The sequence below is a fragment of the Coffea eugenioides genome, chromosome 5, assembly GCF_003713205.1.
Source record: "Coffea eugenioides isolate CCC68of chromosome 5, Ceug_1.0, whole genome shotgun sequence".
Taxonomy (NCBI): domain Eukaryota; kingdom Viridiplantae; phylum Streptophyta; class Magnoliopsida; order Gentianales; family Rubiaceae; genus Coffea; species Coffea eugenioides.
In genome coordinates, this window is record NC_040039.1 from 46,473,314 (window position 1) to 46,497,661 (window position 24,348).

Sequence of the window (24,348 nt, forward strand, 5' to 3'; positions counted from 1 at the left end):
CTGATCAAAATCAGCCACTAATTGTTTTATTTTAGTACAAATAGTTGTTACACTTAGTCTTTCGTCTCCTTTTCTTTTGACTTTTTTTTTTTGTAATAAAATAAGTGTCCACTAAACACATATGCAACCCGAATTAACCATCCGGGTCTGCTCATACCCGTCGGAGTTTTTTCCAAAATTCAACAGAGATCCCAATTCTTCGTCCAAAACTGGCCCTATATTTGTATTTTATACAGTTTGCCTGAAAAAAAAAACTACTAGAAAATGCAAAGGCTGATAAAGTCTAAAGCGGGTCTTTCAACCGGGCTGACCCGCCGATGGCTGACCACCACCACCACCACCACCACCAGCAGTGGAACCAAAACAACTGTAATGAGCTTCGGAGACGGAAGCCACGGGGCGTTGGGCCTACCCTCGTCCGTTATGGGCCTGGGCTCCGACGCCTACGAACCCACTCCAATTCAAGGCCTTCCGGATAATATCTCAAGCATTGCCGCCGGCCATTACCATTCCCTCGCCGTCACCTCCGACGGCCATGTCTGGTCTTGGGGCCGTAACCACGAATCCCAACTCGGCCGCAGCCCTCCTTCTCCAAGGTTCTCCAAATACCCCCTCTCCCCCAACTCCATCCTCTTTACTGCTGCTGTAACAAGATTCGATCTTTTTTATGCTACTCAATATTTTTCTGCATCATCATTTCTTGTATCATCAGAAATACAGAATACATGTCTCTTTTTTTTCCAAATATTTCTTTCTTTTCTTTGGCATTCGTACTATGTATTAATCCATTTGGGAAATAGGAATCAAAATATGGGCATTCTATTAAACTTAGCTGATAAAAATTTACTAACATTTTCTCTAGAATGGTGCTTATTTATTGAGTATCTAGATTTTCTTCTTTTTTTTTGGGTATGATGAGCTATTCAAAGAATTCTAGTTTTTTTTTTTCCCTTTTAACTGGGCTTATATGTTCCTTCAATACTCGTACTCAACGATACATTTATATAGAGCTCATACTCTTATCATAACCATGCATAGATTTTATGCATCGAATATATAAAAGCTTGAGTTTAACTTGAGATCCTTGTAGCAAAACGGGAGAAATTTTCTTGGTGCTCTTCTGTCTGCTCAATAGTGAACTTTTTCTTGCCCCTTCCTCGTATAATATGTTGAAAATTTTGTAGAGAGACGTGGAACGAACCTAAGAAAGTAGAAGGGTTGGATCAAGTTAGGATTCAAGCCGCATTTGCGTCTGGAGTCATTTCTGCAGCTATTGGAGAAGATGGTTCACTATGGGTCTGGGGGAAGTCCAAGCGCGGGCAGCTTGGGTTAGGAGGAGGAGTTATTGATCCTGTTTTACCTACTAGAGTTGAAGCACTTGCTGGAGAAGATGTTGTTAAGGTGGTCTCATCATTGTGCTTAAGGTAGAAGGATAGTGATTCTTAACACTAAAATAATATTCTAGACCGGTTGTAATGTCATGACTCTCCAGGTTGAACGAAGTAGCTTGATTTGTCTTCTGCAGATTTCATTTTAATTATTTGCCCTATGGGAAAAGTTACTTATTGACTGTCATATTCTATTTGCAGGTCTCACTAGGTTGGGGACATGCACTTGCACTTACTCAACATGGAAAGTTGTTTGGATGGGGTTACTATGCTGATGGAAGATTAGGGAGAATTGGGAAGTCATTTGAGTCCTCTCCATTGGATTCAGTTACTGGTAAATTTCAACCTTCGAAAGAAATTTCAAATCCAATGCTTGAAGCTGCTGAGAAGCTGGTCTTGGAAGGTATTGAGAAAGAAAAGGGCATGCCAATCATTTGGGAACCCAGTTTAATTGAAGAACTACGTGATGTTGAAGTTGTAGATGTGTCATGTGGGCTTGACCATTCCCTGGTTCTTTGTGGTAAGTCATACAAATTATTTGTACATTGGTGAATATTTGATGCTACCTACAAAATAATAATAATAATAAGAATATCTGATGCTGATATATATTGATCATGTAACATGCTTTTGCAGGGGATGGAACTCTTTTAAGTAGTGGGAGCAATGTGTATGGCCAGTTGGGTAGAGTAAACCAAGATTCAGGGATGCATCCAGTTGACATAAAGTTCCGTCCTCTTTCTATAGCATCGGGCATGGGGCATTCTTTTGCAGTCTGTCAGAATCACGCATCAGACGTTACTGAAGATTCACCAATCATTGTTTCATGGGGATGGAACCACAATTCTCAACTTGGGAGAAATGGTCCAGCAAATATCCCGCTGGTGGTTGAAGCACTTTCTAGCGAGACACCTATTACAGTATCGGGGGGGCGGGCTCATTCAGTGGCTATCACAGCTAGGAAAGAACTTTGGACTTGGGGCTGTGGTAGAAATGGTAGACTTGGCTTGGGCAGCTCAGCTGATGAACCAGAACCTATGGTTGTTGAAGATCTGGAAGGTTGTGAAGTTATGGAAGCTGTTGCAGGTTTTGATCATAGTCTTGTTCTCATTGGGGAATGAGGTGTGTTGAGAATGATTTCAACTGATTCTTGCTAGTGCTCTTATTGTACTAGATCTTCCACTGATAAATTGTGGAATTTCCTCATTCCCATTTCAAAAGTCAGAAGTTATTTGCTACTAACAAGATCTTTTTTGATTGTCCAGTGAGTTTTGTTTCCCTTGGCAAGAGTTAACAAATCAACTTTCGTGTAGCGTTAAGTCTGCAAACCCATCACTTAAAGAAGATCCATCCGTTAACATACACAATTACACACACAAATGTATGCAGGGGTGCATTTGGAAAGTTTCACATTAAGGTGGCTTAGACCTGTCAGCGTGCAGGAGACAGGAGGGTTTGCCGGTTGAAGCGATCTTCTTGAGCCTGCTGTTTTGCAACATGAACATATGATCATTAACAACATGTTACTCTGTGCTGGGGATTACAAGGAGGTGATTCTGAGTTAAGCTTTGTTTCTTTTGAAGAGAAAGATCTGGTGTAGAAAGACAAATGCAATATTCTGTCTCATGACATACCATGTTTGCTGGAGTTCAGTCAATGTTAGAGTTCCAAAAAAGTTTCTTGTATCCGGGCCATGCTTTCAAACCTCATAAGTTATAGATTTCTCATGGTTTATGGTATATTCGAGTGTAATGATAACTTCTAATTTTTGTTTTATGGGAATACGCTATATTTTCTTGGGAAATGTGTATTTTTGCCAAGATCCTGTACAAATCTGAAACTGAAAATTAATTTGTTTGCCTCTGTCGTTGAAATGGAGCTCAGGAACCTTGTTGGCTTGGCAGTCCTATGTGAAACTTGGACAAGAAAGTTAGAAAATAGTCGGTGCTCAGTTATAACCTTGAAAAGAGCATTTGAACCCTATGAAGCTATTGCAAATCAAACAATCATTCACTTTGTATCAGTGAGAGAATACATGTCCAAGATTTTGCAGATGTAAAAGACCAAAAGCTAAAGACATTCAAATAGCGGCAACGGGCGTGTCAGAAATTTTCAGGGCTATCATCCAACTGCTTCTCATCTTCTATGTCTACCTCCAAAATTTCCTGAGAGCAAACATTTTTATAAATTCAGACTCAGTTAAGCTTATGGGCAATGAGTAGCATATATTACTGATTCAGTATACCCAATGGAAGTGAGATAATCCCAGAAAGAACGAGGAAATATTGACTTACAGGAATCCTCTGTTTCAAGTAATTCCCCAGTCTAGCTAAAACGGTGGAACGTTTGTGCCAAAATTTGCCCCTAAGACTAATCTTCACGTATGGTCCATCCAGGTCTGTTAATTCTGCTTGTCCTGCATATACATCTACTTGGTATCAGAGTATTACTACAGACTCAATATTTCATCGGGAAGAGATGCATTAACAAAAATAACCTGTCATTCCAACAGAATCGTCAAATAGTTGTCCCAGCTGCAGAAGCACACACACACGCACAATCTCAATTAACTGAGCACAAGAAACTAAGCAAGCACGATAGTAGGAAAACAAATAGCAGAATAAGTAGGAACAATGCCTCGACTCTTGCATCAGCCAAGACTTGCTTGATATTATCCTCAGTCAAATCCAATGGCGAAAGTGATGCTGAAACTGAATTGTACTTTGAACTGTTGAGAAATAATGGCAGCGTCCTCCTCCTCCGACTTTTTAACGCCACATTTGGACTTTCTTTGAGCTTTAATGCAGAGACTGCTCGGAAATTTTTGAAGGGGTGATGTAGAATTTGAGGGACTGAATGTTGGTGATGATGAGTATGAACATGAAAGTTCATCGTTCCTGTTTTCTTTTGTGGGGAAGAGTCGGAACTGCTGTGGCTGATATCCCGCTTCCTACAGTTGATGAGTGGAATATGTATGTGGTTGGTGGCAATGGTGTTCCATTCGGATTGAACCGGTCGGTCCAACTGATTTTCTTGAAAGTTGGCAGCTCTTTTTTTTTTTCACAAAAGACAAAATGTCAAAAAAAAAAGAAGATAAAAGCTCCCTGTAATTTCAATGATCCCTGTAGTAATACCCTGATGTAAATTTGGCCCAACAGTGTTTTTATGAGTGTTTTCCTCCATTTTACTAATCTCTTTCACCTGGAACTATTATTTTGTTATAGGGATTCTGCATTTCAGTCCGGGAAAATAGTCAATTTCATCCCCCAACTTTTCACTAGTGTTGATTTAGTCCCTAACTTTTATTCCTAACCAATTTGATATGTGAACTTATTTTACAGTTCCAATTAAGGACTTCCGTGGCGGCTTCACCACCTAAAACTAACCTGGCTCTTAATTAACCTACTAAACAATGGTATTTTAAGAACATCACTTATGGGGCTATAATAAATCAAATAAATTGTTTAAAAAATTACAATATTAAACTTTAAAAAAGTTTTACCTGATGATTTTTTATACGATTTAAAAGTTTTATTTGGTGATTTTTTATACGATTTACTTGTTTTATTACAGTCTCATGATAATACCCCTGTTTAATTAGTCAATTAGGAACTAGTTCAATTTTAGGTAGTGGTGCCACTGCGAAGGTTCTTAATTGGAACTGGGAAATAAGCTCAAGTATCAAATTAGTTAGAAATAAAAGTTAGAGACTAAATCAGTACTAACAAAAAATTGAAGGACGAAATTGGCCATTTTTCCTTTCGGTCCCTATGTATTATTTCTTGGGTAATAACATGATGCTGATGATGGGGTGTTGCAGAACCAAAGAGAAGACCCTAGAGATGGACCAACTCCTAATCCAACCATTTCCCCCATCAAGAATCTAACCATTGGAATTCTTTAAGTAGAAAAAGCTGTTTTTCCTTGTTTGTCTCTTCAGGCCAACTATTGTATGATTATCTCCCCAAGTACTTGAAGATTTGAATGCTCAACTAAAAGGGTAGGTACCATGTCACAACTACACCAAGACAATTATAATGCTTTTCTTCTCAAAAAAAAAAAAATGTGTGCCACATTTCCTGATCAATCTGCTAGATAAATTTAGTCCACACCTCAAAATTTATTCACAATCAGGTTAAAGCAACTAGCCTTTGCAGTGGACATGTAGACCCATCAACAATATGCTCCAGAATATCTCCTAATTAACCTCTAAATAGGAAAAATAATAATTTTTATGACCCACATTCATAAGTGCATCAATTTTCCACAAGCAGCCAGCTTTGAAAAAAGAGAGTAAATGAATCCAATTGCAGAAACAAACTAAGAGTCAACTATTCTCACATGTTACTCTTGAAGTCAATGCTGGTGGACATTTCTTGAATGGTAATCTAGTAGTAACTTTTCATAGGACTATTAGAGCAAAATACACTCTTATAGATTATGCAAGAGTCCTGTATAATTGCACATGCAAGGAGACAAAATGGTTGATTGTGAAAACTTTGCAAGTCTCACCTGTTAACGGCTTGGTCAGCACCTAAATGAAATCATAAGACAATTAATCAACCTCCAAAGAGGAAGACTTGAACAAATTGAAGACTCGTTACGAAGGAACATGTAACATGCAAGATAGCATGCATCATCAGATTGTTGTAATTATTAAGTTGGGACTCTATCAAATTAGATTATACTCTGCATTAATTTCAAGACTACAATCATGAGTAATTCCCGAACAAGAGGACTCAAATAAATTGATCACTGCCCAATGGAAGTAGTACGGTCACTAGTCTAGAGGGTTTATCACACAATTTACACGATCTCAACTATTAAGTACAAATCCAATTGCTTTTTTGGTCACCTAAATGTCCACGTCCTGAGGAATCAGAATGGCCCCATTACAACTTCTGCTGAATTGTTACGGTATACAAACAACTATATATGTATCCATGACTGTTTCCCGAATGCCAAAGAGATTAGATGGGATGAGCCTTGGGTTGGGGATTATTTAGTCATGTGTGAGGGAAAGAGAGATTGCACAATCGCATGGGAAAGTGTGGTTAGCTTTGATGAGCATTCAATGCAGCACCATCTACCCATACGGCCTTACCAAGGATTCATTAATAAGTAGTACTGAGAAAAGCCACACAACCACCTCCCGCAGGCTCATTCTCTTCCCTTCGCCAAGAACATCTTGGTTGGAGTCAAAAGAACACGAGAAAGAACAAAAAGGGGAATATAAAGAAGATTTATTAAGATGGAGGATAAGAGGGAGAAGGGCAACAATATAATAGTTGGTCATCAGTCTCCAATGGAGAGGGGAATGGGATCGCCACAAGATGATGATAATGGAAGCCCCGGAATGCGCACTGCTGAGACTTTGCTCAGACTGTTGCCTGTGACCCTCTCAGTTGTGGCACTCGTGGTTATGCTCAAAGACTCCCAAGCTAATGATGATTTTGGCTCTGTCTCCTATTCTGATTTAGGAGCCTTCAGGTAAACAAATCATTGCTCAAGCTCTATACAGTTTAATTTACAACATCTTGAATTTTTTTTACTTTTTAAGTTGATTTCATTATTTTGGGTTTCTGATAAGCTTGAGTTTCTGAATAATTCCAGAACAAACTTGGATTTTTTTTTTTTTTCCATTTTCACTTCTTTGCTTGATATGATAGAGTTATCTGTTCTGGACCAAGTAAACAATCCTGATACCTTCCGCTGCTCTTGCTTTGAATCTGCTCAATAGAAGAAAATGATAGGAAAAAGAGATACTAGTGGTTAATTCACTTGCTTGCCCTCCATCAATTGAACCCTGGTTTCCCCAGTGAAGTTAGCTGCTTCAGCAACTTGTTCAAGATTGTAAAAGGATTCATGGATGTTGAAGAAAATAGATGTTTCTACGTCTTTTCTTGGTAAATGGGAAGGAAAAGGGCGGTGGTTATGGTTTGAGCCCCGTCCCCCGTGATCTCATTTACTTTTAATAGGGCTTTGTAAATGTTCTTCTTAGACTATCTCGTAAAATCTAATGCCGCTGGTTAATTGAAACTCCTGCAGGTATTTGGTACATGCCAATGGTATCTGCGCTGGTTACTCCCTCTTGTCAGCCATTTTAGTGGCTGTACCTCGCCCATCAACCTTGGCTCGAGCATGGATTTTCTTCCTCCTTGACCAGGTTTGCACCTAAACCATGTTCCACCCTTCATCTTCTTTATAGGGGATATATGATTACAGGATTTCAAATTGGACTTAGCTGCTGCTGCTGCTGCCCTGTACATGCAGGTGCTCGCATATGCAATTCTAGGGGCAGGTGCTGTGTCCACGGAGGTGGTGTACCTGGCCTATAAAGGAGATCAAGCTGTTACATGGAGTCAAGCTTGTGGATCATTCAATGGGTTTTGTCGAAAAGCCACAGCTTCCGTAGCCATAACATTTGTCGTAATGCTGTGTTATGCAGGGCTTTCACTGATATCCTCTTACAGACTCTTCAGCAAATATGATGCACCGGTTGGCTACAATAACAAGGGGATAGAGATTGCTGCTTTCCGGGCCTGACCACAGTCATATGCAATAAGCTACAATCTTCCAAGCCATTAGATCTTACTAGCTAGCCTTGTAAACAGCCTAGTTTAATAAGATGCGTACGCTGCATAGCCAGGAAAAAACTTGTTTGCTCAAAAGATTTAATCAGCCAGGCAGTTTGACTACAATGCTATGATCATTTAGCTAACAAATGTCATGTGTTGCACCATTTTCACTTTCTCAAGGTGTAATAGTGATGACCGTGCACTGGAACGAATCTCATGTATGGTACCATTTTCACTTTCTCAAGGTATAGTACTACTCCATACCTTGAGGATTCCCTGTCTGATTTTTAAGTTCGCCGACATGGTACATTGCATCTTCCGGAGCTCAGTCTTGATAATGACTCACAAATTGGCACCAGGTAGCATCACTAAATTATTCGAGAAAAGGACATAGTGCAACTAAGATTACACATAATTGTCGGCAAACAAGAATACCAACAAATAATTGAGTGAAAAACACATATAGCTGTCGGATACATTACAACCAACCAAACCCCCAGACCATCGTTTCTGACTAGGCAAAACATTCTAGTCCTAGAAAGCGCCCTTTAGTTCAGTATCTCATATCTGTTGCTTCCATTTGCTTTTTGTGTTTCCTTGTATTAATTTGCCCTGGGCAAAAAAGGAACGAGCGAAGAATACGCAAACACACAAAGGACGGTCAAAAGATAACAATAGAAAGTGAAATGCTCAAGATGCAAGAGCCTACAGCATGGATGAGACTTCCCTGGAAACTTTAGTCATTGTGTCTACAGCATAGGAGCAAGTCTACAATACAACTGATACATCAAGAGCAGACTCCATCAACAAGTAGAAAACATTAACTACAATCCATCGAATAAAACTACCAACATATATCACATCAGACATAAAAAATATGCAGCAGCAGCAGAAGAACTCAAAATACTTGAGATAGTGATGATGCACAGTTGAGATCAGCTCAGCGAGCTTCATACTGAACAACTGCATCAAACAAGAATACCCTTCAGTATTTTATCTATAGAATTCCTTCAAGATAGCATATTCGATATTTAACAGGCAAATACATGCATTAATAAACCAAAAACGAGTCATTATATGATGAGACAGAAAATCCCACCCCCACCAATCCATATCACTTTAGTAAAATCTAATTCTTGCATTAAAAAAATAAAGATCAAGCTCTATCTGAACATACACTGCATGTTTAGTATCATTCCGAACAGAACCCAGAGTCAACGGTATCTTTCTACAAACAGCGAAGTCAATACTCGGTAATACTTGTCAAATCACAACACTAGATCTCTGATCATAAGCACGACATGGGCTCAACTTTCAGTTCAGGCCTCAGGGACAAGGATTCCAATTGCAAAACTAAGGAACAACAGTTAGATTTCAGGATTTAAGAGACATTAACAAGTCAGCAGAAGATGTCTGTCCATCTTAAGATCAACATCAAGATCATAAAGGCCTCCACTCTTTCACAATCTCACAAGCCACTATACTCCACTCACATATTCAAATTATGTTTGAACAACAAACTTTATCAATCGAAAATTAGTGGAAATCCCATTAGAGCTAAGAAACATGTATTTCAGTTCAGGGACAAGGTTTCCAATTGCAAAACTAAGGAACAACAGTTAGCTTTCAGGATTTAAGAGACATTAACAATTCAGCAGAAGATGTCTATCCATCTTAAGATCAACATCAAGATCATAAAGGCCTCTACTCTTTCACAATCTCACAAGCCATTATACTCCACTCACGTACTCAAATTACGTTTGAACAACAAACAACAAACTTTATCGATCGAAAATTAGTGGAAATCCCATTAGAGCTAAGAAACATGTATTTCGGTTCAGGGACAAGGATTCCAATTGCAAAACTAAGGAACAACAGTTAGATTTCAGGATTTAAGAGACATTAACAAGTCATCAGAAGATGTCTATCCATCTGTCCATCTTAAGATCAACATCAAGATCACAAAGGCCTCTACTCTTTCACAATCTCACAAGCCACTATACTCCACTCACATATTCAAATTACGTTTGAACAACAAACTTTATCAATCGAAAATTAGTGGAAATCCCGTTAGAGCTAAGAAACATGTATTTCGGTTCAGGGACAAGGATTCCAATTGCAAAACTAAGGAACAACAGTTAGATTTCAGGATTTAAGAGACATTAACAATTCAGCAGAAGATGACTATCCATCTGTCCATCTTAGGATCAACATCAAGATCACAAAGGCCTCTACTCTTTCACAATCTCAGAAGCCAATATACTCCACTCACGTATTCAAATTACGTTTGAACAACGAACTTTATCAATTGAAAATTAGCGGAAATCCCATTAGAGCTAAGAAACATGTAGCATAGGCGAATGCAAAAACACCTAAGCATTATATACAAAAGTATAAAATAAGTTGCAAAACGAGATCTTTATGCAAATATCTATGGAAAAAAGCAGAAAATTTCCGGGAATTTCAAGAAATGTGCAGTGATGATTGTAAGTAGGATATTCCAGCAAGAACCCATAAACAGAACAAAAAAAATTAAAACTTGGAAAACAAAAGGTCCAAAAAAAACGTACTTCTACGGGTACGCTTCTTGTAAAGAATACGATAGCCGCATTCTCTACACTGAATCACGTCCCCTGGCTTCAACGTGTTCTCTTGTCCACAATCTTAATGTTCAAAAAAAAAAAAAGCTCGAATACATTAGTTACTTCAAAAACAAAAGCACCTGACTTTGTCTGCGAACAAAAAAGATAAAGATTTAAAAATTAAGTATGGTATACCTCCACAGATATAGCTGACTGGCTCAGGTTGAGGATCCATTATACCCGAAATTCGGTAATTTCTACAATAAAACAAAAAAAATCAGAAAACATAGACAAGAATAGCAAATACTAACGTGTAACAAATTTCTTAGATCAAGAAACCAAAAACTACCAAGCTCTGGAAGCTTCAAAGTCGCTGGGAAATGGCAGAGTTTTAAGCCAAGGGACGGAGACGACTGGGTCTGGGAGGGACGGGTTTAAGCCTTAAGGGTTTGGTTTGTATACTAGTATCTGTCACGTCCTATGTTGATACTAACGATTAATTACTTTACGGTCCTCGAGATTTCTCCATATTACAAAACTAATCATGTGGTTTGACTAAATTGCGATTAACCCGTTAGTAGAAATATCGTTTTAAAAAAAATGTTGTGAAATGACTAAGGTTGCAAATGAATCGAACTGCTCGCGAGCGGCTCGAGTCAGACTCGAGCTCAGAATATTAAGCTCGTTAGCTCGCGAGCCGGCTCGCGAGTTTGAGTATATATATTTTATTTTTATTTTTATTTTTATTTAATAATAAAATTACGTATATTATATATATATATTTTTTATTTTTTATTTTCATAGTAAAATTATGTATATATCTTTAATATTTTATTATTTATTAACAAAAAAAATATTATTTTATTTATTTTTTAAAAAATAAAATAATTATTTTTTATTTTTTTCGAACTCGAGCTCGAGCTCGAAAATTGCCGGCTCGTCGAGCTCGAGCTCGAAAATTCAGTCGAGACTCGGCTCAATTAGCTCAAAACTCGATTCGCTCGAGCTCTTGGTAAAATTCAGTCGAGACTCGGCTCAATTAGCTCAAAACTCGATTCGACTCGACTCGTTTGCAGCTCTAGAAATGACCAAAAGGCCTACTTAAAAAGATTTCAAAAACTAAAATAGAAAACACAACGAAAGAGCATTCTTTGGCAACAAGGCAAAAGGAAAAAAATTATTATGCTAAAGGGGGGAAAATATACCACCATAATGGTGTATCAGACTTTACGAAAAAGAAATAATAAAGTAAATATTGAAACAGTTAGAAGTAAAACAACTACTATGGCGGAGATCCTATCGTTTCAGGAAAAAAAAACACTACTATTATAGAGATATGGAAGTTACAAAACAAATAAAATACAAATAAAATAATAAATGTCAAAATTCAAGAATACGGCTTTAGTACTGGTCATGGATTGAATTTTCATGAAAGTTACAGTTATCTCTTAGGATTTCTTAGTAAAAATAGAAATACAATATCTAATGGATTTTTGGCTTGACTTACATTTTTTAGCAAGCGTTTCATCTTTTCAGAATTTTCTAGTGAAAATTTGTTAAGTTTTTTGGTGAGAGTTTTTCTTCTCTTCTATCTTGGATCCAGAAATTTCACGAATAATATTATTGATGTTTGAAACAATTAATTGGTAGATCTACCAGCAGATCTTACCCTTAATAATGGAACTCGAAACAAATCAAAGCAATTGAAGCGCACACAGATGCTAGGACCATAAGTGATATATTTTAAGTATACTCTTATCAATATTTTAGATGTTTAGCATCCGCTCTTCACATCTATTGTGTTTGGTGCCTTCTTCTCTTTTTTGCCTTCTTTATTTATTAAAGAGCAAATTATCTGAATGGCCACTAAACTTTTGCAATCATTGAGTTTTGGCTATTAAACTATTAAATGCTTGGTTTTGACCATTAAAATATCAAAAATTGTGACTCGAAACCATTCCGTTACATTTAGCCATTAAATATACTAGATCTAATTGCCCGCGCCATTCCCAAGACAAAACGAAAGGGCAAATTAGAAAGTTGAAAAGAGTGCTTGTATCACTTCTTCCTCTCCTATGCTTCTGGTTGCTCGTCTTCCTTTCATTTTTGCTTAAACCCAACATCAAACATTTGAGAAACGAAGAAAAACGAAACGACAAAGTGAATGGAGGAATTAAGAATCAGTAGGAAGGGTTGACGAATAAGATCTTCATTTCCTAGAACGATGGACTGGGTGATTAGACTAGCAGCAGCAGCAACACCAGCAATAGCAAGTTCAAATTGGTAAAGTGGCGGAAGAAGAAGTAGTACTGACTTTGGAGGCAGAGGTATGGGAAACCGAAGAAGCGATGGTGATAAGCTTGTTGAGGCAATCGGAACTCGTCAATGTTGAGTTTCCAGGAGGAGGAGGAGTCGTCATGGTGGATGGAGGCAGTAGGTTGAAATGGAGGAGAGATCAATTCTCTCCTTGAAGATTCCAAGGAATCCGATCCTCCGCCATAGGCATCTCTACTAGCCAAGGCAGCGGGGCTGGGGCTTTTCATATTCTTCTTCTTCTTCTACTTGAGATTCTACTGCCACTACTATCCAATGATAAAAGATATTCTCCAGCCTATTAATCACCACTAGATAATTTGCCCCTTTTTCTTGCGGTCTTGAGAGTTGCGCGGCAGTCAAATTTTGGCATACTTAACGACTAAATCTAACGAAATGATCTCGAGTCTTAACTTTTGACATTTCAATGGCCAAAATTAGACATTTAATAGTTCAATGGTTAAAACTCAACGATTGCAAAAGTTTAATGGTCATCCAAATAATTTGCTCTTTATTAAATTCCAACTAGCTCGTCTTTTTTTTTCCGGACCCAACTAGCACTTGTCGTTTAGCTGAATTTTATGTTAGTACTTGCTCAAAAGGGAAAATGATCATTTTCGTCCCTAAACTTTTTTTTTCCGTCGATTTAGTTCCTAACTTTTATTTTTGGCCAATTTAATACATGAACTTAATTTTCGGGTCCAATTAAGGCCTTCTATAGCGGCGCCACCACCTGAAAGTAATTTAGCTCCTAATTTAACATTAAACAAGGGCATTTTGGAAACTTCAGATATAAATTGTAATCAAAGCCCTCTTCTTGCCTTAGAAGCAGATGAAGGAGATGAACAACCCCCAACAAGAAGATGAACAACTTTTGAATCTGGAGAAGCTTTTGAAAAGCCCTCTTGTTGAATCTGTAGAAGATGAACAACCTCTTGTTGAATCTGTAGAGACTACACTACCATTATTATTTAAATCCCTCTGATCAATAACTGGGCACTTCCCACTCCTGCTCTTCTTCCAGCATAGCATCCGGGTAACCTATGCCTAGCTCAGCTAAAACCCATCCATCCAGCTCCTTTTGCGTTGGTCTATCAGACCCTCCAACAAAACCGGCTACTCTGATGGTAATCCTGTCTTTTGCCAAAATCCCAAATTAAGTAACAAATGCACGCAGTTTTCCCTTTTTGTTGCCCCAGTAATGAATGCTAACCATTGTTCAAGGTAACTAATTGTGTGTGTTACTATATTCAAGACAACAAGAAGTTCCCAAAATGCCGAGCCAAAATTCCTAAGCTGGTGCCAGACACTTTTGAAGTTTTAAGACTCAGATATGTCAAAATTAGGTCAGGGAAAGGGAAAGTGACGCCGCCATGGCTGCAACACTGGTTGCAGTGTGATGTGAGGAAAACATTGAAAGTTTAAACAGACAGAGGACCCAACCCTAGAAAGAGCGATGGATCCTCTCAAACCCCTCCTCTCCCTCTCCCCCTCCGCCTCACATTTGCATCCGGGTTGTCTAGCCAAGATACGGGTCAGACTTGCCTCAAACACACTGACCCATTTGCTCTACAAGTTAAATCATCATAGCCCTCTTGTTGCCTTAGAAACAGATGAAGAAGAAGTACAAGGGTCACTCATGTCAAAAAGAAGCAAGACGTTAGAGATCATTAAGGCTCCATTTGGTTCGCCGAAAAGTCACATGGGAGTATTAAAGTCAGGCTCTTGAGAAAGCTCCTAGTCAGGCTGGAGAAGTTGGTCAAGCGCGAGGGGTTTAGGGCCAAGGCAACCGTTCTGCGGTTCATGGGATCCGTGATCGAATCCGGCGGGGCTCCTGCCGGGATGATGCTGAGCAACTTGTTGGCGTGTCTGGTGCAGTTTTTTAGCAGTGAGGATTGGGCAGCGAGGAAGGCCGCCCTTGGGCAGCGAGGATTAGCTGAGAAAATAACTGTTCCACGAAAGAGGAGTGGGTAGTTGGTGGCAGAGATTGGTAATAGAGAGGAGATAATTCAAAGTTCCCCAAATGCCCTTGTTTAATGTTAAATTAGGAGCTAAATTACTTTCAGGTGATGGCGCCGCCGTAGAAAGCCTTAATTGGACCCGAAAATTAAGTTCATGTATTAAATTGGCCAAAAATAAAAGTTAGGGACTAAATCGACGGGAAAAAAAAGTTTAGGGACGAAAATGACCATTTTTTCAAAAACTTCTACAGTGCACTACAGTAAAGTTTTAGACAAACTCCCAAAAAACTCAGGTTCCAGACAGGCCCATCGTTTAGAAAGCCCAAGGTGCAAAGAAGTTAATAATAGCTACGACCCCAACATCTCGCAGAAAAAATTAATAACATGAAATGGTAAGTTCATTTCAAGTTGATTGCACAACATAATTGAGTTATATCCGAAAAGTTCCGACAGACATATGAAAAAAAAAAAAATTCACGTCGTCTTCAAATATCACTAATACCAACCACTTAAGCAGTAGCAAAATTACTTGGAACGAAGAAATGCTGTTGAGTAGCCCAACAATCTATTAGCTACACTGATGACTGAACCGGCTCATTCAACTGTGAATAAGTGTTATCGACATTGCTGAAGACTTTAACTAAACTCTTTTCCATCTGTTGTGGACTTGGATCTCCACCAACATAACAGCACAAGGCACTGCAAGAGTGAAGCGAAGCCAAACGTCACAGTAGTTCTGCAAAAGATCACAGGGCCTGGAGATTTAGTAACCGCAACTGGTTGCCTATCATATATGACTACAAGCAACAAAAATACAACAGAATCATAAATCAAGGAAAGCAAAAATTTTCTGTTCTCTGCCTGGTTTCCAGATAATACTTTTGGTGGGTCCACGCAATTGGGTCGTAAGACAATAGCTTTACTTCATTTTGAACACGTATAATCAGATGAGCAAATAAACAAATGCTTATAAGCACAAGATGCCCATAGAATGGTGCAAGGCCTAATCTTTACATCTTTTTATCTTGTGGTGGTGGTCAGTGGATTTGGTGGGTGAAGTAGGGGACTGTAGCCTGCTCGGACGCTACTATCAGTTCAAGAGTGTAGAATAAGATTATTTAGGTTGGTTAACATCCTTGGATTAGGGTCCATACCTCAAATGGTTAGTAACTTACCGGTTTGTATTAGACTTCAAGATCTAATTCAGCTTTGTCCATGACTTTTGCTAAATGAGTGATGTGCCAAGAGTTTTCGACCAGGTGCAAGATGATCATCCTGTAAAAGCTCATTTCGTTAGCAACTGCACATATTTACATATCCAAGTGAAAGAGTGAGAGAAAACCCACACGAGACTTGGCAACAGACATAAAAGATACTGTCTAGAATAGTTTTATAAAAGCATTAACTATAATTTCCTTGTACATTTAATACTTCGTAATACTAAACCAGACTACCTATAGTTACCATCCACAAAATCACTTTCATCTTTCATGAGGAAAGCGAGTGATGATGCCATATTAATTCCAATCAGAACCCAGAAAAAAGATGACCACTCATAAATAGAGATAGTCCTTTAATGAGTGAACTCAAAAGAAAAGGAAGCAGGATGTCCCTAGCCATTGAGGTCCTGTAACACCACATGGGAATGAAGACATTTGTACTTGAAAACGCTCATAATGGCCCACAATAAGCCATTGCGCAGCCAAATTAACCGGGGGACCTAAAAAAAAAAAAAAGATTGCGCTATTCGTTATAATTCAAAATAGCTTAATGTCACTAGATATATCTAAAATTTTGGCTTCTTACCATAATTTTCAGATAGTTCATCTCGAGAACATAAAGATTCAGATTCATGCATGAACCACAAAAAGTCCTACCGTTACCCTTATCATCACTAATATTGCAGTTACCACAAGTAGTTTGCACACAACCACCACCTCTATTACGTGAAAAGCTACTGCAAATACAAAATTCACAGATCCCGATGCCCACTGCAACCCACAGGTCCATATTCTAAATCAAAATATACTGAAACCTAAGAAAGACGAGCTCTGGCAAAGCAAGATAAGATGAAAATGAAGGTAAATACAAGATACTACGAAAAGGAGGCAGATAGAAAACCATAAATTAGAACTAATGAACCTTGTACAGGGAAGCCGCTGATTCAGATTCCACAGTTTGAATGGGAACATTTCCAAGTGACTGAAAAGCATCGAGAGCATCTAAAGTCAGCTGCCAACCACAGACAGCCAGAGCACCAGCACTGGAGCCAGAACCACTACTACTACTGCAGCCTGCTGCAGCAACATTTCCATTAACCCATGGACAGAAGTGATTGTGATGCTTAATTGGATCAAACTCAATCGTCTCTTCATAGTTGCTTTCTCCATTGGGAGGGCCTGAACAACATTTCATTATCAGTAGATCACCAAGTGATAATAACAGAAAATCAGTCAATTTGGACTCCACAGATGAAATCATAACACCAGTAGCACTGGAGAGGTTCTCCCTTCATCCCATTTATACAGTCATGCATTCCTTTTCAAATCATCCAAAACTTGTCATTCCCATAAATGGTGAAAAAACTTTACCCCATTTCCTATCTATACCTTATAACGTGAGATGAACTTCCAGTTGAATTAAGTGCAACAAAACCTCATCCTTGTAAGTGCAACAGAGATGATGACACTTAAAAGTGCCCAGCACCACTGGAACTCACAGATAAACTTTCCAGTGAAATTTTGGGGACATTATTTAAGATTTGTACTCGTGTTATATCACTGCAGCATTAATAGAGCAGAAAATGAAGGCAGCATGGATATGGGTTGAATCTATAGTAAAATCTAACCATATCTTTGCACTTTCCTTAAACAGCTGAGTTACCATGATCAAAGTAAAACTTTTGCATGGTGAGAGAAGCTGATTAACCATGGACGAGATCGCTATAATGACCGGATACTTTACCCTCTGAAAATTAAAATAATGAACTAAAAGATCTGAAATTTTCAAATGTTTGAGACTAGAGAAGAACAAGAAACCTAATTTAGACATCTGTCAGTCTTCTTTTCACTTTTTTTTTTTGGTGTGATTTTGGCTAACTTGTCCCTTCAGAGAGCTGGAAGCTTACTGAATAAGGATCTCAGGGTTAATTCAGCAACACTCAGAAGTTAGCAGCACCCTCTTGCCTAATGAATGTAGTACGTAAGCTTTATGCTTTATAGAACAATGGCATGTAAGCATGCACATCTATTCACATACATTTGTACAAACACATACACATATACAGAGACACATAGACACCTGCCGAGCCAAAGAAACATAGAGATGTGCTTTATATACAGAGCACATATCTATACCGAAAGACAGACATGTTTTGTCTGGAGAGAGAGATAGAAAGAGGGGGGGGGGGGGGAACGAAGCAATAAAATAATGGTTACCTGTCCCATTCACAACCAAATATCCTGATTCAAAAAATCCACATTCTTCAGAAGGCGCTGTTTTCCCAGCCTGAGTAACTTCTTCTTTTGATGCATCAAAACCAGAACATAAAATGGCATTGCAAGAAAGAGAAGGATGAATCCTGTTCTCCTGGGGGTTTAAGTGCACGTTACTTGTCTTCTCACCACTTTCAAAGGACTCTGCCTTGGCTGAACCAATAATTTTTGAGCCACTATCTGCTCTTCCTACCGAGCCAGACATCAGATCTTGACTATCACCATGAGCATCTTCTCGGTCCATTTCTTCAGGGACAAAATCACCCATAAGCCCTGGATCTGGTGCAAATTCACCAGTCATACCCTGATTTTCAGTGATTTCAGCTATTGGTTCCACATCACCCACAACACTATCTGCTCGGTGCACAGAAGCATCTGTTCCATGAATTTCAGCTTCATGACTGGCACCCATCCCTACACTCCCTCCACTAATCCCAAAACTGGGGCCATCTCTTCCATGAGCAGTGGCAGTATCTGCATTCACCACTTCTTCATCATTAGTGCTACTCACTCCCATTTCACCAACATTTCTCATTCCACCCGGACAGGTACTCTGTTGTGCTTGGTTGCTGTAGTTCAGTTCTGATGTTTCATTCAGATCAGTGAATCTTAAATATGATGTAGAAGGGAAATTGACATCATCCACATCTACAGGATAGTTTTCAACACTTTCCATCGAATCATTATCGGGACTGCGGCAGACTGTATCCATTGCAATAACTGAGGAAACATGTGTCGAATCTCTAGTAGATTGAATGCCAAGCATTAGCTCATGCCCTTGGTTGAAAAGATCATCTCTTGGAGCATCTGATCCTATCTCAAATCCAAATTGCTGGCTAGGACCAGCACCAGATGAGTCCATTTGATATGATGAATGATGAGTGTCAAAAATATCTAAACCACGGGCACGTTTTGAAGGACCAGCTGAGTACTCTTTACCATCATCAACTTCATCACCATCACGATCAATAACAGTTCCTTCAACACTATCCGCCTGTTGCATCACTAGCTGTGGCCTGTCAACTGTGCTTCCACCTTCATCTAAGTTCCGCTTGCGAGAACTAGGACCTCGAGATTCATATGAAGCTGCACGATCACCAACCTCGCTACTAGAAGGTTGCCCAATTATGATATCTCTTCCTCTATGCACATCTTGGTAATTTTCAGATGTCACATTCATGCCTAACTGTGAAGACGGTAAACCACCAGCCATTGAAAGGTTGAGATCCACCCCCATGTTCGACAACGATTTCCCTTCATCTGTTGTGGCAGCTTCATCACGGTCCTCTGTCTGCTCCTTTTCCAAAACATCAGTTCCAACCCATCCGCTGATTCCACTTGCCGCACTTACTCCACGTGTCAATTGCATCTTCTTGCTGGTTTCAGGAACATCAGTGCTATTGGGAGCAAAGCCAGATGGACGTCCAACAGTGAGGAATTCCCAAATTCTCACTGTGGCTCCACATAAGCTACAATCCAACAAAGGTGATCTAGATTCACCTTTGGAATTAGGGCCAAGAACATCATTTTTAACAAACTTTTTTCTTGTCGAAGTAGACATTGCCTTCTTGCCACGGCTAGTATCTCGCGGAGGACCATAACATTTTGCTGGACCAACAGAGTGCCCATTCCTAGCAGACTGAGCAGAATGTTCTTCACAGTCTTGAACATTTGGAAGCCATCTTGGCTCCCATCCACACAGACTTATCAACTTTTGGGCCTATATTGCACCCAAGAGAAATAAAACATGAATTTCTTAGAAAGTCAGAGCATAAATGAATAGGTTGAACATAAACTACAATTTCAGTCTTACGCGAGAGTATGGAAAGAAGACATCATCTCTAGCATTCTCATTTCCAGATGTAAAGTCAGACCTAAAGCCAGATTCACCACCAACAAATATCAGCGGCTGAGCTAAAAGGCGGTCAAATTCTGAGCCCCGAGATACCCTTATCTGCTCAACTGCAGATGCAGCCACAACAGGAAGGGAGGGGAACTGGAGCAGTCCATCACATCGATCCTTAAACCCACCAATCAGAGCTGAAGGAGGAGTAGGAGGGAACTGCACCAAACTTTCTGCGCAGCAGTTTCCCCTCCATGGACAAGTGACTTTGTGCCCTTCATCAAGTTTCTTTGAAAAATCTTCCCCAGCACAGTCAGCTACAAGATCATTATAGACTTGTTGCAATGAGCAAGTGTCTAGTACATTATCATTGATCCCAGAAGGTAACTAGAAAAAGTCTAAATTTATCTTACGGTAGACAAAAGAAAATAAACTGCAATGAATATCATATGGCTGGATTTCTCCATGCACAATAATTAAAGTACTAAAACTCAAATAAATGCTAAATTAGGACTTTCTTCTCCTTTCTATTCTCCATGTCCCTCTCCCGCTAGACATTATAAAGGACAGAAATTTATAGTATCCAACTTGGAGCAAATTCGGGATAAAAATGATTTATATATATGCCGCAACTTTTATAATGATTTATACTATTATCATGATTTATATATATGCCGCAACTTTTTACCAATCATTGCACTGGCTACTTTAACAATTTAAACACTAACCTATTTTGCTGGGATACAAATGCCTCACTCCCTCTTAAGGCAAGGGCTGAAAGAAGCAGGAAACAAAAGTGTTATCATCCTGGCCAACTTTTTGCAATACAACATTTGCCTGTCAACCTTTCTGACTAAACTACCACCTCATCTATCTCATCACCTTTTCAGGAACCACTTTCTTAACCAGCTCCAAGAAACTCAAGGGAAAAACAACAGGACCTTCATCTATTGTTTCTCCCACTGAATGGTGTATTTATAAATCTTATGAACTGTTTAAAAATTCATTGACCAAACTCTAACTAATGCTAGTACTTGACATCTCATTTCATTGTTTTTTATGTGTCATCCATAGATTTAACAATGATTAATTTCCTATAACTTTTCGAAAGGACCAAAAAAACTCAAAAGATATTATTGGCAAGTGCAAGTAGAGAATAAATATCACAACATCCAACTCAAATATGAAATGCAAATTTCTTAGAATACACCAGGAAAGTCCACATCCAAGCAGACTAGCGCACTCCCTAATTCCAGTTACATGACAATTGAACATCTGAACCCACAAAATATGATGGGAGTAAAACTCTCTGATGTCTGACAGCATCTATAAAGAAACCTCAGAACATAGTTAACCCAAAAAATAAAAAAAAATTACCTTCAGAAGGAGTCCAGGTTGCTAGGGAAATAAAGTTCAGATTAGCACCACAAGACTCGCATTCAATTGTATCAGGATTTGTGTTTACCCAGCCTCTTCTGGCACAAGCTAGTGAACTTGCAGCCTGCATCAGCATTGATGCTAGGAATTTAGAAATCTAAAGATGTTATGCTTCATGTCCAAGTCTAGCAGTAATGTAACAAATAAATTATATAAAGACGGAAGGAACATTATCCAAGACATTCATAACTCTGATAACAATGAAGTCTGTAGCATCTTTTACATGTTCTTCTATCAGTTAACTGACAGCGATTGTGACCAACACTCCAATAATAAAACATGAATAAAGGAGAAGAAGAGCAAGAAAATATGAAAAACAAGATTTGCATCAAGGAAGTCAGTACAAAACCTTGGGCTTTCCGAACCAATTTTCAGGTTTAAATGTAGAGAGACGCCTAAGTAAATCACCCCTTTCCCAGGGCCTACATGAAGGTTGTGATGTTCCTAGTGCAGAACCACCAGCACTGGTGCTCAGTGAAGTCCACATGGGCTGTGACCCAATGCGGGACAGAGAACCCCCTTTAGATCCTTGTCCTTGACCCAACCAATCTGTGCTCCCAGCATTGGTTGGAAGTGCAGGAGAAGATGCCCCTGCAGAACTGATAGAAGAATAGATTGATTGACTAACTCCCGTGCAAATCAAAGAGGAACCAACTAAAAGGGAGGCAGCAATACTTTTGATTCCAATTATCATGAAAAATTCGTTAATTAAGAACAAAATACCACAATGACCTAAACTACAGACATTACTCTCAAAAGCCCCTTTGCTATAGCAGCTAAAACAAATCCACAGACAAAAATCCTAAGAAAAAGATAATGTCAACCTCAATCTGTACATTTCAAGCGTTTGCTCCTATACGCCAATCCTCGCAGTACTATCTTGTGTATATCCAACCACAAAGTTAAATAAACATATATAAACTCCAATAATACATAAATTACTTACTGCTATAAAGAAAACAAAATTGACTGAAATTCTCTAAAATAAAACTAAACATCAAAATTCAAATCCCATGTTATAAAATCAAAAGCTAGCAAAAAATTCCCATCAAAGCAGAAATCATTTACATTTCCCCCAGCTAAACAACATAACATAAACTAAAGGGAAAGGAACCCCAACGAATATACAGAAAAAGGAATGACCTTGGAAAATGAACTAAAAATAGAAAACCTAAATTTACAAAAATGATTGAAAACCTCAAAACCTAGATCAAAAAACAGACGAAATTCTCCTTTCCACCTTTTTCCCAAAATACCAAACACTTAAACCACAGTCCTGAAAACCAATTGACATCAATTCAAAAAACCCACGTAGGAAAACGCAACCAATTAACAAGAAAATGCATTCATGGTTAATTGGAATGCAATTACAAGCAGAAATAAAATTGGGAAGTAGGGTTTTGTGGGAAGCGGGAGTTTACCTGGCAGCAGGTGTAGGAGTAGGGGGAGGAGAAGAAGATTTACGGGGTATAATAGGGTCCCGAGATGAGCTCACAACTTCGTCTTTCATGATCTTTCACTCTTTCTTTCTCTTTCAGCAGGTGTCGGTACGAGTATTCTTCGTCGATTTTGGGGATTTCAGCTATTCGGGTAAATGGGATTTTTTTTCCCCCCAAGTGGAGGGGTTCAGTTTTCAGTGCCCAATATGGTAACTAGAGGCACTGATTCGTTTCTGCTGGTCAAACAGCCGTTTTGGCTGTTTCGTATTTCCATTTTGTTTTTCTTTTGCCTTCGTATTGGTTCTTGTACTCTATGGTGCGGGTTGCAAACCAACCTAATTAAACTGAACATCTAGCAACTGTTTGGATTCGCCATTTTTTTAAAAAAATAAATTTTTTAAATACAATATTACGGTAATATATAAATAAAAATAATTAAAAAAATATCTTATCCATATAATATATCAAATATTTCAAAAAATATTTATAGTAAAAGTTTTTCATGTACACTGTTACAGTAAAATTTTTTAAAAACAACCTAAAAAACTACTAATCCAAATGAATAATGTGTAAGGTTCTTGCACTTTACTCGTGTCGTGCAGGGTGTAAACGAATCTAATTAAACCGAACATTCTAATGTTTAAGGTTATCTAATTATTTTAACGAATTTACAATTTTATTTAAATTTGACTTGTTTATTTATCAAGCTGAGGTTGAACGAGGGTTTTTTTTTTTATCGAATTTGAATGTTATCAAACATAAAACGATATTCAAATTTGTCTTGACTAATTAGCGGATCAAGTTCGAATGAACTCTTATCAAATCAAACTCGATTAGAAGATCGAGGAGTTTGGTTCAGCTTTTAACCTTACGTGCCAATGTCGAATTGGAACAATTATTTAAGTACTTCTGATTATGCATTCTAAATTGTCATATTTTAAAATATTTGGAAAGTTTATAAAAATATAAGAAATTGGACTCATTTAAACATTAAATTCACCCCCTGAATTCAAAGAAATTTTGTTTTTTAATTTTTTCTATACAATCCACACTTCGGATCTACTTCTTATCATGCGTCCTTAAAGCACATAATGGAAGAATCCTTTTAAGAATGACTAAAAAAATAAATAGCATAATTTGACTCATCTACATTATCAATGCTTCGATTAATTATAGTAGTATAATCTACTGATATAGTTCAAATCCTTCAATTTCTTAAGTCATGTTTAATTAATGACAGTTTCATTTTAACCATGTAAGTATTTGCAGGTTAATAGATCGGATAAGTCCATTGCTTTGTATATTAACACATA

General features: G+C 38.4%; 5 protein-coding genes across 8 annotated transcripts; 2 read left to right on the forward strand and 3 right to left on the reverse strand.

The window, feature by feature from the left end:
• The first annotated feature begins 255 nt into the window (after positions 1-255).
• LOC113770696 (secretion-regulating guanine nucleotide exchange factor) lies at positions 256-3,291 on the forward strand. Of its 2 annotated transcripts, none has more exons than XM_027315246.1 (5): positions 256-596; positions 1,185-1,401; positions 1,590-1,908; positions 2,025-2,510; positions 2,654-3,291. In XM_027315246.1, exons 1-4 carry the CDS (start codon positions 265-267, stop codon positions 2,507-2,509), a joined length of 1,353 nt encoding a protein of 450 aa, XP_027171047.1. In that variant the 5' UTR covers positions 256-264; the 3' UTR covers position 2,510; positions 2,654-3,291. The 2 variants fall into 2 exon arrangements, with proteins under 2 accessions (XP_027171047.1, XP_027171048.1); XM_027315247.1 differs by having other exon boundaries at positions 2,778-3,291.
• An 86-nt stretch (positions 3,292-3,377) lies between these two features.
• LOC113770697 lies at positions 3,378-4,378 on the reverse strand. 2 transcript variants are annotated; one of them, XM_027315248.1, is made up of 4 exons: positions 4,026-4,378; positions 3,886-3,922; positions 3,683-3,816; positions 3,378-3,553 (listed from the first exon to the last, which is right to left on the reverse strand). In XM_027315248.1, the coding sequence occupies exons 1-4, from the start codon at positions 4,278-4,280 to the stop codon at positions 3,491-3,493; spliced, it is 489 nt and encodes a 162-aa protein (XP_027171049.1). In that variant the 5' UTR covers positions 4,281-4,378; the 3' UTR covers positions 3,378-3,490. The 2 variants fall into 2 exon arrangements, with proteins under 2 accessions (XP_027171049.1, XP_027171050.1); XM_027315249.1 differs by having other exon boundaries at positions 3,683-3,804; positions 4,026-4,372.
• A 2,034-nt stretch (positions 4,379-6,412) lies between these two features.
• Positions 6,413-8,250, forward strand: LOC113770183 (CASP-like protein 2A1). Its single transcript, XM_027314574.1, has 3 exons — positions 6,413-6,878; positions 7,437-7,554; positions 7,662-8,250. The coding sequence occupies exons 1-3, from the start codon at positions 6,640-6,642 to the stop codon at positions 7,932-7,934; spliced, it is 630 nt and encodes a 209-aa protein (XP_027170375.1). The 5' UTR covers positions 6,413-6,639; the 3' UTR covers positions 7,935-8,250.
• A 372-nt stretch (positions 8,251-8,622) lies between these two features.
• LOC113770184 (DNA-directed RNA polymerases II, IV and V subunit 12) lies at positions 8,623-10,986 on the reverse strand. The gene is made up of 4 exons (XM_027314575.1): positions 10,898-10,986; positions 10,744-10,805; positions 10,537-10,629; positions 8,623-8,929 (listed from the first exon to the last, which is right to left on the reverse strand). The coding sequence occupies exons 2-4, from the start codon at positions 10,781-10,783 to the stop codon at positions 8,907-8,909; spliced, it is 156 nt and encodes a 51-aa protein (XP_027170376.1). The 5' UTR covers positions 10,784-10,805; positions 10,898-10,986; the 3' UTR covers positions 8,623-8,906.
• A 4,200-nt stretch (positions 10,987-15,186) lies between these two features.
• Positions 15,187-23,264, reverse strand: LOC113770145. 2 transcript variants are annotated; one of them, XM_027314527.1, is made up of 8 exons: positions 23,018-23,264; positions 21,946-22,195; positions 21,537-21,660; positions 20,130-20,476; positions 18,260-20,036; positions 16,965-17,221; positions 15,998-16,097; positions 15,187-15,521 (listed from the first exon to the last, which is right to left on the reverse strand). In XM_027314527.1, exons 1-7 carry the CDS (start codon positions 23,104-23,106, stop codon positions 16,026-16,028), a joined length of 2,916 nt encoding a protein of 971 aa, XP_027170328.1. In that variant the 5' UTR covers positions 23,107-23,264; the 3' UTR covers positions 15,187-15,521; positions 15,998-16,025. The 2 variants fall into 2 exon arrangements, with proteins under 2 accessions (XP_027170328.1, XP_027170327.1); XM_027314526.1 differs by having other exon boundaries at positions 15,187-15,558; positions 23,018-23,263.
• Between the last annotated feature and the right edge of the window lie 1,084 nt (positions 23,265-24,348).

Coding starts and splice junctions, on each gene's coding strand:
- LOC113770697 (XM_027315248.1), bottom strand. CDS start 4,280: ATGAACTTTCATGTTCATACTCATCATCACCAACATTCAGTCCCTCAA. Junction 3,817..3,885: donor CGATTCTGTTGGAATGACAG/GTTATTTTTGTT, acceptor GATACCAAGTAG/ATGTATATGCAGGACAAGCA. Junction 3,554..3,682: donor ACTTGAAACAGAGGATTCCT/GTAAGTCAATAT, acceptor GTTTGCTCTCAG/GAAATTTTGGAGGTAGACAT.
- LOC113770696 (XM_027315246.1), top strand. CDS start 265: ATGCAAAGGCTGATAAAGTCTAAAGCGGGTCTTTCAACCGGGCTGACC. Junction 597..1,184: donor CGCAGCCCTCCTTCTCCAAG/GTTCTCCAAATA, acceptor AAAATTTTGTAG/AGAGACGTGGAACGAACCTA. Junction 1,402..1,589: donor CTGGAGAAGATGTTGTTAAG/GTGGTCTCATCA, acceptor TTCTATTTGCAG/GTCTCACTAGGTTGGGGACA.
- LOC113770183 (XM_027314574.1), top strand. CDS start 6,640: ATGGAGGATAAGAGGGAGAAGGGCAACAATATAATAGTTGGTCATCAG. Junction 6,879..7,436: donor TCTGATTTAGGAGCCTTCAG/GTAAACAAATCA, acceptor AAACTCCTGCAG/GTATTTGGTACATGCCAATG. Junction 7,555..7,661: donor TTTTCTTCCTCCTTGACCAG/GTTTGCACCTAA, acceptor CTGTACATGCAG/GTGCTCGCATATGCAATTCT.
- LOC113770145 (XM_027314527.1), bottom strand. CDS start 23,106: ATGAAAGACGAAGTTGTGAGCTCATCTCGGGACCCTATTATACCCCGT. Junction 17,222..18,259: donor TTTGGTTGTGAATGGGACAG/GTAACCATTATT, acceptor AATGTTGTTCAG/GCCCTCCCAATGGAGAAAGC. Junction 16,098..16,964: donor CAGCGGCTTCCCTGTACAAG/GTTCATTAGTTC, acceptor GAGCTTTTACAG/GATGATCATCTTGCACCTGG.
- LOC113770184 (XM_027314575.1), bottom strand. CDS start 10,783: ATGGATCCTCAACCTGAGCCAGTCAGCTATATCTGTGGAG. Junction 10,630..10,743: donor AGTCAGCTATATCTGTGGAG/GTATACCATACT, acceptor TTGAACATTAAG/ATTGTGGACAAGAGAACACG. Junction 8,930..10,536: donor CAAGAAGCGTACCCGTAGAA/GTACGTTTTTTT, acceptor TGTTTGATGCAG/TTGTTCAGTATGAAGCTCGC.